Here is a 15,107-nt window from a genome sequence, read left to right on the forward strand (position 1 = left end):
TTTTACGTGTACATCAGGCATTTTCAGTTTTTTATACATTATAAAAAATATGTAAAATTTTCTAATACATTTTCTACATTTTCCATATAAATCAGGAGCATATTTTCGGTACACATTTATTATTTTTGAAATATATGATTAACATTTTTTCAACTTTTGTGTTTTATGACTACTTTCTTATACACATTGTACATTTTCCGGTATATATCAGGAACATCTTATATACAAGGTTACATGTTTCAAATATATGATTGACTTTTTTTTATACATGATTAATTTAAAAAAAACTATACACGTTCTAAAAAAATTTATATACATAAGGAATATCTTTTTATACATGGTTAACTTGTTTTAAATGGTTGATGAATATTTTTTAAATACATGATCAACTTTGTTTTCAGACATATTGTATTTTTTTACACATTTTCGTATACATAAGAAACATTTTTATATACACTTTTGATATTTAACAAATGCCAGATTAACATTTTCAAGTATTTTTATGCAGAGTGTTTCTGTAATATATTTATTTTAAGTATTTGTAAGTATAAGCAAAAGTAAAAAAAGAAAGTAAAGAACAAAAAAGGTGAAAAAAGCAAAAATAAGGTTGTGGCCTTCCACACGCCTGGGCCGGCCCATCTCGCGCCTCTCTTCATGCGAGGCTAGGTGAACGGCAGGAGCATTCTTGGCGCTAACGAAGGACTACTTGAGACAACCATGAAGACTATGAATATGAAAGAGGGTGAGCTAGATGGTGTCTTTGTCGCTGAAGAAAAGATAGGCGAGCTTGCAAAAGTAACGCGATGGCTGGCCGGCGGTTGCAGACATTGATACAAGGAGACCGTTTTAGCGGTAGTGCTTTGAAGGACATGTAAGTTTGCATGGAGCCTCGCCCATGATTGGGTCATCCATGGGGTTGGCGACAACTTACTTGTCTTCCAGATTTTTGTCTTGGCCATTGGGAGAGAAGGTGATGTTCTAGGAACCTTGGATCTTCCATGGACTAATGGTGCTGATTGGAGAGTATGGGGCTGAAGCGGTTTTAGATATGCGGAGTGAGAGCACTCTACATTATCAAGTTTGTAGGTGTGAGTGGTGGCTTCGGGTGAATTGGTGTATACTTTTGTCAGACATTTATGAAATGATTAATAAAGATGGCTGCATGCATCGATTGATGCAGAGGCCGGGGCTTTAACCTCCTTTTCTAAAAAGAATGATGGACGTGATCCACCTGGTAGTCTGGACACAAATTCATAGCATCCCCGACCTCCAAGCAATTATTGATGAGTTAGCTTGGAGGGTGAGCATTATCAGGAGTGTAGAGATGAATGCCGTAAAGGTACTTTGAGGGCAAGTATGTACGGGTGAGAGCGAGCATCGAAATGAATAAACCAATCATCCATTTTGTTACACTAAATTTGTTGGAAAAGAGAGGCTGCTTAAATGAACCTTGATGTGAAGTGCCTTAAAAATTATGGTTGGAAAGGTACACGCCATGGATGTGGAGTGGAAAGATGAAGTCATATACCAGTCTAAATCATTCGAAAAGCTCTCTAATTAAAACAGAATTATATGGAGCTCACAAGAAAAAATGACGATAACCTATTGGGACATTAAAACATAATTGCTTCGCAATATCTATTGTTTAAGAAAAACCATAGTAAAACCAATGGACTGCTAGGAATTTTCATCCCGTTGCAATATTTTTTCCTCTACAAAAACCATAGGAGTGCGAGTGATTTTTATCCCGTTGCAACACATGGGTGTGTGGCGGACTGGGAAGATGAGACGAGGACGGGCGAAAATTAATGAGGCATGAGACATGTAATAATGTCTCCCGTTGCAACTCATGGGCATTTGTGCTAGTAATAAAAGAAAAGTTTGAATAATTTTTAAAAATTATTACTATTACTTAAAGAAAAACAGAACTATAACAATTAACTCATCCATTTTTTATAAAATGATTGTTTCTCCACAACAAAAAGGCCCTATTGGGGGGCAACCTCATGGATGGAGCCATGGGAGGAGGGGACCCATGCCCCCTTACTAGTGGTTGGGGCGCCACCTGAGAGAAAGTTTGTGCGGTGCCAGGCAGTGTGGCACCCTTTCCAGTGAATTTGAGCTCTGATTGATAACATACATCCATGTACAGCTGAAGCATTACATACGATGCTCCTCTTCATAAAAAGTGAACCAAACACATCAAATAAACAAGCAATCTTAACGCTATATCTATCAGATGCTTCTCTTCATCATGTCGTTGTATTGCAGCTCCAGAATTGTCGCTGCAGTTCATCTACACGTAGAACTTTGTGATGCGCCAGCCGCCAAGGCTGACACGGTTGTGCTGCAGTGTCTAGACCAGGAGGAGGATCGAGCTACCCTTGCGCGCCCAGAGCACCAACAGCCGCAGCAGCCGCCACGTCCGTCGGCTGGTTGGGGCCTTCCTCGTTCTCTTGCATCATTTTTTCTCGAACATAAAAGAATCCCATATGAATTTGATAAAACACAAATATCTTCCAATCCAATCAACTACAGCAGTAAGTAAGAACTTGGGGAACGGTGTCTTACAGCTAGTGGGCGTGGCGGGGAGTTGTTGAGGATGATCTTCAACAACGTTAATACCTGAAACTGCAAAAATAAAAGGCATGCATCTCCTGTGAAGGCCATACAAAAAATTAGAGCCATAAGAAAACATGTACGGGCATAAACAGCCATCCAGTTGCTCAAGGAAATAATTAAAGAGCAAGCAAGAAGAAAGGGAAATGATGCTGGCAGAATATGAAACAACTGCACCAATACACAGAAAAGAAAGTGGTTGTTGGTGGTCAACGCACTGAATTTACCAAAGGTGAATGATGCACACAAAAAATATACGATACCTAAAGAGCTACCATAGTACCATGGACCATCCTAGGAAATGTATTTCGAACTGTCGTTATTACGATACCTAATAGAAGATACATACATGATGGAAGTTAGCTTGTAGGGCAACGGTTCTAAATATACCGCGGGGTATATTTTGAGCATAAATGCAAATATTGATGTGGCAACTAATAGACAGAATTCATGTCATTGTGTGCTGATTAAAACCTTACTGCCAGATTCAGGAGTTTGTGATGGACATGTGATTAAAAATGAGTAACAGAGGACTCTCATAATGATGCCAAACTAAACTCTGGGTCACTAAAAATAGCAATGTTGGTACTTGATGAGAGTGAATGTTCCTAAGCAAGAAATGTTATTATCGTGCAATCCAAGGAAACTGTATAGCTGCTCTTTCTTCTGTTGGATGGTTGTACAAAGGGTAATAAAATATAAGTATAGTGCAAAAACAGCTTAGTTATTGAAATGTAATTGTCTCAACTATGTGTCAAAGTAGTTCAGCTACCTGATCTCAGAAACAGGGTCAAAGACCATGCTACAAAGAACCTGTCAGTACAAAGATCATAACATCAAACACACAAACACCACCAAATAAACATGGGGAGATCAGCATAGTTCTTTTGAAATTAGTGTGTTGCCTAACAAATAGTCGAAGATAGCAAACTAATAAGGGACATGTCAGCAATTGACAAAAAACGTGTCTGCCTAATTTTAAATGCATATGCAACAGAACTTTGTAAGCTACTCCTAGTTCAGACTCGTTGGGCCTGGATGAATATCTTTTAGTTTTTCGTAGGCGATATTTGACCAAAATGGCTTTCAGAAACCATGTTATTTATCAAACCCAAACTTACAAAAATCATTTCTTAATAAAAGGGTTAGCAGAAAAATAAATCACCACCCAGTCTAGGCAAAACAAAAGAGAAGAGACAGGGGAGATAGGGCAAAAATATGTTATTATTGCTCGTGTTTGTAGTGTATGTGTAATAATTGTAAAATAATTATATTTCATAAGCAAACGTATTTATATCTTAAATTTATTTAACGCATTGCAAATTAGTAACTACCTTCTGAATTAGTAAGTAAAACGGTAGATTGCACCAGTAAAATAAGTTCCTACCTTTTCTATACACAAGTATATTGCGATTGTCTGCGAAATATATGGAGAACATATTCACTGAATAATAATATTAAGTTATTTTCAATGTTCAAATGTGAATAGCATCGGATACATACTTTAATCTATATTAATGTTGAAACATAAGAAATGCTCTTCTGTCCATGCCATTGAGTATTGTTTTTATGCAAAAAGTTTCTGCAAATCATGTATGTACATTTGGCGTAAAATCTCATCGAGGTAGGCATCTTAAATTAGTATCATCCTACTCTGTAATCTACTGATCCTTGAAAAATAATGCTTAACTACAAGATCGATGTAGGTATAAGAGTTTAAACAATGAACTGCTACTTGTGCTAACTATTTGTATAGTAGTTTTAATTTAGATAAGGAAATTGCATTACTCGGAGTTCATTTACCAAATGGTGAGTGTATGAAATGGCAGGTATGAAATTTGTAGTTAGCAAACTTAGACTAGTAGCACTATGATGGTCAACATTTAGTATTGGTTTGTTCGAAGTGAAAGATCTCAGGTGAATGGTAAATCTTGTTGTGATGTTCTTGCTATATGAATGAAGATGTGAGTGAAAGAATCATGTCCTCTATGAACGAGTTCTTTATTGAAAGACTGTGACTTTGTAATAAAATTTGATTGTTTGTGCTGTGCAGGCAGAAGGTGGCCTATGCTTGGTCAGGTCAAGAACATGTTGATTACAGAGTAGTAGCAACCAAAGAAGGACGAAAATAAATGCAGAGGATGTGTGTGTGAAGTCGCATTAAGTACCTTGATGGCTTTGCATTGATGATCTTGATCATGGCTGACGAAGGGCGCGAGAAGAACTAACGGATTTTCCTCCTCTGGGAGCTCCGGTTCCATGGATGTTATCTTGCCGCCACCGTAGCCAGCCCTGACAACAAGTGCTCTCCCATCACTACCAGAGCTCTGCAGTTTGACCGAGACCTTACAAACTACTGTCTCTCTGCTCAGAAATCTGAATGTAAGAACACGGGATGATGCTGTTTTCCTTTCCCTGAATCACAAAAGGAGACTTATCATGTGTTTATCAGGTTAAGTTGGCATGCTTTTTTACCTAGAAATTATTTCCAACGCAGAACCGTTACCCTTATTTTTTCCATCTCCTAATCGAAATAAAATAGATGAGATAAAAGATACGGAATGCAACTGACAGAAGTACATATGCTATCCAAAGCATTTTGTGACCTGCAAAATAAAAATAGAGCATGGCACTTGATTTCCAAAGCTTTTTGTCTTCTTGCAATAATCCAATCTTCATAAGTGACGAATGATGCGAGGTCATCCATCAGAAATGTCAGAAATATGGCATGTACCCACAATCCCGCAATTTTCTCCAACATTTAAAGGGTGAGGCAATACTAACCGTGGTGCACAGAAGAAGAATAATCAAATCAAAATTTTGAAGGATTTTAAACATTATTACTATTATTTAAAGAAAAATATAACTATAATAATTAACTCATTATTTTTTTAAATAATTGTTTCTACACAATGAAAAGGCCAGCAACCTCATGGATGGGGGGCTCATGCCGCCCACCCTTAATCGGAGATAACAACCCTCAGTTGTTGATTGGGCCAGTCAATGAGAATGATTGATTGAACTGTATTTGTACACTTACGATCAAATTTGCAACACTGCCTACGGAGAGGACCGTGTATTGCCCTAGGTACATATCAGCGCTCAGGACGCCAATAATTAGCGTAATATTTGATGTTCATCCTAGTTGAGCAGAACAGTCGTTATTGTTGCAATAGTGTAGTGGTACTCATTGCAATGTCATATAGTGTATGTGTAAGATGTGTACCTGGAGTTATGCATACATACGATCCTGCCACAGGAGTCCAGTTTGTTGAAGCAGAGCCAAGCAACTTTACGGTGCCAAAATCACACAATTGTGGCTCAAAGTTAAATTCAAGCAGCATATTATTCAAATTGTTGTCGTGATGAACGATGAGCGCGCGGTCATCTATCTGAAATGTCAGAAGTATAGCATGTACCCATAATCCCGCAATTTTCTCCAACAATTTAAAGGGTAAGGCAAAACTAACCGTAGTGCACAAAAGAAGAAGAATCAAATCAAAAGTTTGAAGGATTTTTTAAAATTATTATTATTATTTAAAGAAAAACAGAACTATGATAATTTACTCATTGGTTTTTTAAAGTCAATTGTTTCTACACAACGAAAATGCCCTATTGGGGGGCAACCTCATGGATGGAGCCATGGGAGGAGGCCCCCCCCCCCCCCCCCCCCCCCCCAATTTTGAAAAAACACTTATACCCCCAAAAGTTCATATTAAACAAAAAATGCTTGGCCCTCCCAAAAAGTTCAATAATTTATGCTTGCCACCTCCCTATTGTCTATTTCATTGTTATGGACATTGCAGCCTAATGACTTGTGGAACAACGCTAAGCAAATACCTTGGCTTTGATGATGCCTTGTTATGGAACATAAAAGTTCCAAAAAAGGTTGATTGTATGTAAACTGAATGAGTGGAACTGGTATTACCCTTTAAAAACAAAGAGAATAAAAAAAATAGTAAAACGAAATGATAAAAATTGCACACAATATACAAAAAAATAACACATTTTTAAAAATATACAAGAATAATCATTTAATAGTGGAATCTTTGCAAAATATAAGTTTCACAAAAACAAAACTGTAATAATGAAAAGGAAAAAGAAAAAGACAAGATAAATGTAAAAATAATTAGAAACAAAAAAGCAAAAGAAAAAATGCATACGCTAGAGGCGAGAGCCTAGCTAGCCTAGCAAATTCATGAGCAACAATGTTTGCTTCTCCCACGAACTGAAGTTGTGGTAACTCAGTACTCTCTTCGTCTCAAAATGTCCTCAAAAGATAAAAAAAGATCACTGCGTCCACTAAAACAAATCCAGCTCCGTCCTTCAACGTCGAGATTACATCTAAACTTATCTGACGCCGCCGCCGCCACTCCGTCGGCCGTCCCCAGCGCCGTCGCCAACCTGCTGCCCGTCCCTGCTCGAGACGACCGTCGCGACCCCCGCGGCCGCCGCGGAAGCTTGGGGCGGCGCCGCCCGTTGCCGCCGATTTCGGGCGTTGCCCCGCCCCTCCGCCGGCCAGAATGCTTGCCGCCTCACCGCCATTGTCCGCCAAGGTCGACTGGCGGCATCCCGGAGATGCTCTTACGCGGCAGGCGGCAGCTACCCGGAGGAGACTGCGGCGACCGGCGCAAGCTCCACAGTGGCAGCGCCACACCATCTTCGGCTGGCGACCCTCTCGCCGGTAAGACCCCACCCGACACCCCTACCATTCCCTTATCTTCCTTCCCCTCTCACACTTTATGAATTTGTGGTGTGGAGTTGGGGATATTGGTCCACACGGTTCTTGATTCCTGGACCAATCGAATACAGTTCTCGGTTGTGCTTCGAGTTCTCCAATTACAGACCTGGGCGGCGAGCTGGTTGGATTGGCGGGGATTTTTCCTGTACAAGAATGCGGTGTGCTTCAGCTGTCACCGTGCAAGTGTACTTGCCTGATGGCATTTCCCCTGTAACTCAATTCCAAAGAGATATGGATGTGCCACCTCCGGTGTTTTAACCAGATATTGTTGTGTGGTCAACAGGAAGCTGAGATGTATAGCCACTCTAGTTTTTTAGGTGTTTCTTGTTTAGTTTCGTAGCTCCAGCACAAGCCATTTTGCATCTGAATTCCCATTGACAGGAAATACGCCTTTTTGATGGGTGAACTGGCTGTGGCATATAGCAGAGTTTCTGTGAATTTTAAATACTCAATCTTGTGAGTTGTATTTTGCCACTTGAGCTGATTTTTGTCTGATTAGTGATGCATCAACATCTGAACTGCTATATATTCCGCACCCTTCAGTTTACCGTGCAGGCAATTCAGAGTAATCATTTTTGTTGCTTCCCTTTCCTAGAAGGCTGCAAGTCTAAACTGGATGCATTAGATAGGAGTATAAGACTAGCTTGCGGGCATAATTAAACATGTGAACAGAATTTGAGCATGTGCAATGCACTCTTTTAGCTTTCCCTTTCTAACTGACGAAGTCAATGAAATTGATGAAGAAATTTTATTGTTGCAGTAGCGCTAGCTTGGTGGCGACCGCTACGGATCCCATCTCTGGATTACTATAAGCAGAGTTTGATCATGCAGGAGGTCAAACTGCTTGTACCCAAGGGAGAATGTGACGCCCTCGACGCCATCATCCAAGAAGCTCATCAACAACGGCATCGTTTAGATAAGACAACCTATTTTAGCTATACTGAATTTAAGTTGGTTCTTGCTGTCCTAAAGATTGCATATTTTATATGTACTGAATTTTAGCATGTACAGTGATGTTGCTTCCTTTTTGTAAAAAAATAAAACCATGATGTTGCTTGCTATTTGTTTCTAGTCGGGCAATGCCTTGTTTGATTCATCCTGTGTTGCTTGATTCCCTGTGAAGTAACCGAACAAGTCAAATTAAGATGCAGGGATCGGTGGGGATTTTTGGGAAAGGGATTGGTAGGGGTTGGGTGACATCAGGGGATCATCTGGTTCTCAGTATTTAGCAAAATGACATGATTATGCTATCGTAAATTGCACTGCTAATGTAAAGAAAATGACAAGAGAACAAAGTAGAGAGAAAATGACAACAAGATGCTGCTGTTCGGTGGTGTCATGACTCATGAGTGGTGTATGCACATCTGAAGCTAACCTTATCTTTTGATTCCCTTTGTCTCATTGCCTGTGGTGGTATGCAACGCAATGCATGATCAAGATTCCTTTTATTTTCCTAGCTTATACTTTTGAAGACTTTGGTGACATGCTGACAAAAAAGAAGGAAACAGGGCTTGGTGCCATCTGACCAAATGATTGCTGCCAGGTTGTTATCTCAAAGGCGATCTGGTAACATGGGATGAGAGGTATCTTTCCAAGGAACTGATGGCATTCTAGAGCTCACCGGCTGGGAGTCTTGCTTGGACCTGCCATTGCTACTCCACTGCAAAAGCAGCAGAACCACTAGGTAAGCAGATCCTTTTTCCTTAATCCAGTGTTTTGAGGTACCTAGGTATGAAAACTACTTCCAGTGTCCTCCTCATCAGATTAGCCAGCGTATTTTCTCTTGAATTCTTTTGGGTTCATGGGCAGTGGTGGTACTTTTGTGAACGGGTTAAGTGTTGACTGTCGATGAAATTAGTGAAGGCTGAAGAACAAGTGAAGCTACTGTTTGTGTCTGAAAAATATATTAGCAGCTCAGGATCTTAGTGCATCCAGGTTTTCCAGGTGGCTGCACTAGGAACTTGGATCACGCAAGAGTTGAGATGATATTTAATTGAGTGGTGTGTGCAAGTCCAGCGATCTCACTTGGTTTAAAATCCATCCTAGTTTGATTGTATACCGAATTTTGAATTTTTGATGAGCAATTTTCTAGAACGGGTCAATGGGCCCGCCTGGCCGACGTGTTTGCATCCCTAATTAACCATATGCATCCTGATGTTTCGAGTGAGGGTTCTCATTTTTCTTTTGTCAGCGCAATCAGCAAGAAAATATACTTGATCTTGGCATGCCAAACATATTTGCCTCACTGCAGATTCAGGTTAGCCCAGTATACACTGTCTCCCTATTGTCAGACATGCAAGCCTCACGGTCTGCTTTGAAGAAAGAAAATCCGTTGGGAATGGATGCAATGTCATCTGAAGAATATGCTTCACAGTCTAAGTTACTGCAGGAATTCACCAATGTCCCAAGCATTGAAAGTGCTTGGCTTTTCAAAACCAACAATGGTAGGACTGATATTTCTGTATATACATACCTCATTCACAGTCATCATCTAGTTCTTCTCGATCAGGAGCTATATCAAAGCTGGTCTGATTAAAGCGTACCTCGCTTCATTATTGCAGAAGACAGATCCACAGCGATGTTTTCCAGTAGTCAACCGGACCTGCTGGCGAACAACAAGAGGAAATATATTTTGCATTCTCATATTGTGACACATAAAACCATGCCCCTCGAGTGCCATTGGTCTCCTTTCCCTATTGAAATGACTGGAGTGTCGGTTGTCGTTCCATCCCCTTCGGGGTCAAAGCTTCTCGTGGTGCGCAACGGGGAGAAAGGTTCGCGTACGAGACTTCAGATTGTTAATCAATCACATGTGGAGAAAGAGATACATGTTGACTGGTCTATCCATGGTCCACTTTATACCGATGAGTGGTAAATATACAGCATAAAGCCTGCATTTCCAGCCTCTTCACCCCTATATGTAACATATGACATTATGTTGTCGGTATACTGCAGGTTTCAAGGGATTTCCTGGAACCATGAAGAGACCTCCATAGCGTACATCGCCGAACAGCCACCTCAACCAAAACCAGCTTTCGATGATGCCGGATACAGAAAAGAAGTCTCTTCTGAGGAAGACTGTAATAGTTGGAGAGGACAAGGGGATTGGGAAGAGGACTGGGGTGAAACTTACTCCAGAAAGGGGAGACCCTCGTTGTTTGTTCTTGATATTGATAGGTCTCTCTCTTAGCACACCTTCATTGCCAATCCTTAACGCAACAGTATGGCTTACTAAACCAAGCATGTATTGATTAATTGATGTGCTTTGGTGTGTGCAGTGGAGAAGTACGTGCCGCTAGAGGAGTTACAAAACCAATGAGTGCTGGTCAAGTTGTTTGGGCTCCGCCGTCTTCAAGTGGCCATCGAAAGCTTTTGGTGTTCGTGGGATGGTTAGAACACAACGGATTTCAGGGCACCGCTAGAAAACTCGGCATCAAGTACTGTTCTAACAGGCCATGTTCTCTGTATGCAATCCATTCCCCTTTTGAAGAAGAACCAGATGCCGATAATGCGTCTGTTGGGTGAGCTCATGCTGTAACTCTGAATTTTTAGAGCACCTGCGTACTACTGTTTTGTTCAAATGGAAGGAGAAAGTAACCCTTAACTGCTATGTATGTAATATGATACATCGCTTTGGTTCTTCCAGTGGTAGTGAGTCAGTATCTGCTTCAGTAGCAACGAACTTAACCCCAAGCATAAGCAGCGCTTTATTTCCACGGTTCAGGTATGCTTTGTATGAATACTCTTGCACCTTATTGAAGGATTTCAAGCCGATACGTTCCACTGAATAGCTCATGTTTTTTGTCGACAGCAAGGATGGAAAACTCCTGGTGTTTCTGTCTTCAAAACGTGCAGTTGATAGTGGAGCACATAATGCCACAGATTTGCTGCATCGAATCGACTGGCCTTCTGATTGGAAAGCAGAGCAACAACTCAGCGTGACCGATGTGGTATGGCCATATATATAATCTGCTTATCCCACTGTGATCTGCGCTCTGAACCATTTGAATTATGCCAGGTTCCTGTTGTAATGTGCCCTCAAGATGGATGTTTTCCTGGACTATATTGCTCATCCATGCTGCCTGATCCTTGGCTTTCTGATCATTGTACGATGGTATTAACATCTACTTGGAGAAGTACTGAAGTGATACTGTCAATAGATGTGTTAAGGTATAGTAAATAAATAAAAGTTGCCGGCATGCACCTTTTCCAGACCTTAAAGGATCACTTTTCATATGCACTTTTTTGTTTCATTTGGCAGTGGGGAAGTAACCAGAATAAGTCCAGAAGACTCAGGTTACTCATGGAGCGCCCTTGCAATAAATGGCAACAATGTCCTCTCTGGTAATCCTACTTGCAATCAGAGGCAGTGTGCTTATGCATATAATCTTCTTAGTTTAGTGCTAACAATATATGTCTCTCTTCTGACCGTGCTAGTGTCGAGCAGTCCCATCGACCCTCCTCAAATCAGGTATGGCCGTCGAGCGTCAACAGAGGATCATGGTACACGCGCATGGGTCTGGGACGAAGTTACGAGCCCGTTGACAGCAGCCAGTAACAAGGTTCCTTGCCGACTGCTGTAAATTTCTAAGTAGAAACATTTTCTTTGCTCAATAATTTACTCAAATATTCATTGCCTTTTTTCGCGTGCCGCAGATAAAGGCTTTGTTATCTCATCACAAGTTGAGCATACTCAGAGTCCCGGTCCCTAACCCCTCTGATGAACTCTCTGACGGTATTGCTTCAGCATGTAAACAAATGTTGTGAGCTATTATCATACCAATCCTTCACTAGATTATATGTACCTTTTCCTATCCTCAGGTGGTCGGCTTCCATTTGAGGCCATCTTTGTGTCCTGCGAGGATAGTTCACAGAAACCAACTGTTTTAATCCTTCATGGTGGCCCACACTCAACATCTGTATCAAGCTATTCGAAATCGTCGGCGTTTCTTGCGTCACTTGGGTTTAACCTGCTTATTGCAAATTATAGGTAAGTTTTATCTTGAAATTCTCTGCAATTCTGATAAATAATGACCAATGGGTGTTAGTGTGCCATCATCATCATCATCTTACTCATGCTTTTGTATACATAAAAAAAGAGGTACCCTGGGTTATGGAGAGGAGGCTTTGCAATCACTCCCTGGGAAGGTTGGATCTCAGGTGGGTACTCTCCAATTGTGTTGTTGATGGTTGTCCACTTGTCCTTGTCCTCTCTCATTGTTAACAAAATCAAATAAATTTATGAACAGGATGTCCAAGATTGTCTTGCAGCACTAGACCACGTGATCAAGGAAGGGCTGGTGGATGCATCCAAAGTAGCAGTTGTCGGGATCTCGCACGGCGGCTTCTTGACAACCCATTTAATCGGCCAGGTGATCATCCTAGCAACCATGATACTGCCTGATACTTGGATTTTTTTTCTCTTCTTCTACTTAATTTTTCACTTTTTCTTTAGGCTCCTGAGAGATTTGCTGTGGCGGCGGCTCGAAACCCGGTCTGTAACCTGTCACTGATGATTGGCACCACAGACATCCCAGATTGGTGCTACGCCGTGGCCTGCGGGACTCAAGCGAGGCCTCTCGCCTCTGAATCACCTTCACCTGACCACCTTCAAATCTTCCACCAGAAATCACCGATTGCCCATATTTCAAAAGTATGCCCATCCTTCCTTCCTGCCCTGTAGTTGTAGTTGTCGGAACTGGAGCAACAAGACACAGTTAAAAACATGTTAGGGTAAACTCGATCGATTCTGATTCTGCAGGTGAAAGCGCCTTTGCTTATGCTTCTTGGAGGAGCAGATCTCCGGGTACCCGCTTCCAATGGCCTACAGGTACGCGCATCTATTGCTCTTGACATATATTTCTAGCATGTTACATCTGTCTAACAAACTTGTCAACAAATATGAAACACTCTTGTGGTCATACCTTATCTCCATGTTACTACTGGCCATTTCAGTATGCAAGGGCTCTGAGAGAAAGAGGAGGCGAGGTCAAAACCATCATGTTCCCAGAGGATACGCATGAAATCGATATGTAAGCCAGACTAAACTTGTTCCCCCTCCTATTTTGGGATTCTTGTCATCGTCGTTTCATCTTGGTTCGGGTTAATTCGGTCTGCAGACCGCGGTCGGACTTCGAGAGCTTCCTCAACATGGGAGTCTGGTTCAAGAAATATCTGAAACAGATCTGAGCCAGAGATTTCGAGGGCTTCCTCAACATAGCCAGATAACTTGAAAGGTTTTTTGAAGAAATGTTTTTTTTCTTTGTGAGGCGATCAAAGCATTTGAGAATCGACAATAGTAACAAATATTTCTCCTAAATAATGAGCCTAAAGAGAGTGATAATCTGGACTTGTTTCCAAGTACAGTATGCATTAATAGTAACACATCGCTGACCAGCAAGTCAGTGACTATCACACTTCTCAACAAGTGACCGTACGCAACGCGCCCGACATCTGTCTAGTTCTTGGTCGATGCAGCCTAGGAAAAGGTGAGACTGAATTCTGTTTGTGAACAAACCAATTAACGTTAGAAGTTTTTTTTTTCAAAAACCGACGATGTTTTCAATTTAAGCCCAGCTGATTGAGGACATCAGTATACTAACTTATAAGGTGCATAGAAAACAAATGAGGGCATCTTCAACGCAGATCATCAAATGCTCACAAACACGTCCAGCCGGGAGGGCACCGGTCATCCAACCATATCCATCAAATGTATGTCCATTGTCCAATGGACAGAGGAGAGAGAAGGAAGAGAGAGGAAAAACTGGGTTTGTAGTGAGGTTTGAGGCAGAGTTGGTTGTGCCCGGGCCATGTCCCGACTACCCTAGAACCCCCATGAGTTTGAGGACTGTTCATGGTATTTCAAACTGTTGGGCCAAGTCGCTCCACAAGGAAGGTGTGTTGGCAGCCCAAAATCAGCCAGTAAGTCCAACATGTAGCGTGTCTTTACTTTTAGTGGAGTAGTTGATCATGCCTTTACTTTTACACACTCTCTCTCTCTCTCTCTTGTAATAGATGCAGTTGTAGCGTGTATTAGAACACTTAGGCGCTTCTGCCGCTAAACCCCTTTACCATTTCCTTTGAAACATGTTGCATACAATAGTTTAGGTCCGTGCAAGTCTTGCTGAGTACGTCACGTACTCACCCTTGTTATAACCATAATCTCAGAGGACGGCTAGTAGCAAGTGAGGTGTTCCCCGTGGTTCATGGCTAGCAAATTGATTTGAATAGAATCAAGCACTCAAGTGAGTGGTTATCTCTTTTGAAGTGGTCTAGTGTTCTTCGGGTCGATTATAGTGTAGTTTGTTTTTGTTGGTCCTAGTTGGTTGTCTTTCATGGTAGCGTCTGAACTATTGATTGGAGTTCCTGGGGTGTTTACCTGTGATGTTTCGAGGGTCCGGTTTGTGGATACCCAGAGATCATGGGGCTTTATGTGCTCTTGGATATTTTAGTTGTTTTGTTGTGTTTTTATTTTTTGCTTGTAGTTTGTAAGAAAGTCAATGGGTTTCTGATATATGAAATCAGAGAGGAAGCTCTCGTTTTCAACAAAAAAAGGTGACGTGACACCTTCCATGCGGACCTACAGACTCTCCAATAGTGTAAATGAGTTTGAGGCCGTTTTCTATTATTCAAAGGATTTATCAAGATGATGCATATACCCAAGAGGCATTGTAGAAGGGGGTGTTAAGAATAGTTAGTTGCTTAAGCTAATTGGAATAGTTATTAGTTGTTAGATAGGTTGCTTGAT

General features: G+C 41.2%; 1 protein-coding gene across 1 annotated transcript; it reads left to right on the forward strand.

The window, feature by feature from the left end:
* The first annotated feature begins 6,885 nt into the window (after window positions 1–6,885).
* LOC125527859 (acylamino-acid-releasing enzyme 2) lies at window positions 6,886–13,720 on the forward strand. Its single transcript, XM_087529635.1, has 19 exons — window positions 6,886–7,303; window positions 8,121–9,044; window positions 9,612–9,804; window positions 9,922–10,231; window positions 10,316–10,537; window positions 10,639–10,881; window positions 11,007–11,084; window positions 11,172–11,310; window positions 11,379–11,530; window positions 11,622–11,704; window positions 11,798–11,922; window positions 12,017–12,095; window positions 12,182–12,350; window positions 12,460–12,520; window positions 12,610–12,732; window positions 12,816–13,013; window positions 13,122–13,190; window positions 13,316–13,392; window positions 13,480–13,720. Exons 3-19 carry the CDS (start codon window positions 9,654–9,656, stop codon window positions 13,547–13,549), a joined length of 2,349 nt encoding a protein of 782 aa, XP_087385761.1. The 5' UTR covers window positions 6,886–7,303; window positions 8,121–9,044; window positions 9,612–9,653; the 3' UTR covers window positions 13,550–13,720.
* Window positions 13,721–15,107: the final 1,387 nt, after the last annotated feature.

Source organism: Triticum urartu, chromosome 6A (assembly GCF_056163025.1).
Source record: "Triticum urartu cultivar PI428250 chromosome 6A, HENAU_Tu73, whole genome shotgun sequence".
Lineage (NCBI taxonomy): Eukaryota > Viridiplantae > Streptophyta > Magnoliopsida > Poales > Poaceae > Triticum > Triticum urartu.

Excerpts from the sequence above, each read along its gene's own strand:
- LOC125527859 (XM_087529635.1), top strand. The coding sequence starts at position 9,654 with ATGCAAGCCTCACGGTCTGCTTTGAAGAAAGAAAATCCGTTGGGAATG. Across the intron at positions 9,805-9,921 it reads GCTTTTCAAAACCAACAATG|AAGACAGATCCACAGCGATG; the intron begins GTAGGACTGATA and ends TCATTATTGCAG. Across the intron at positions 10,538-10,638 it reads TTTGTTCTTGATATTGATAG|TGGAGAAGTACGTGCCGCTA; the intron begins GTCTCTCTCTTA and ends TGGTGTGTGCAG.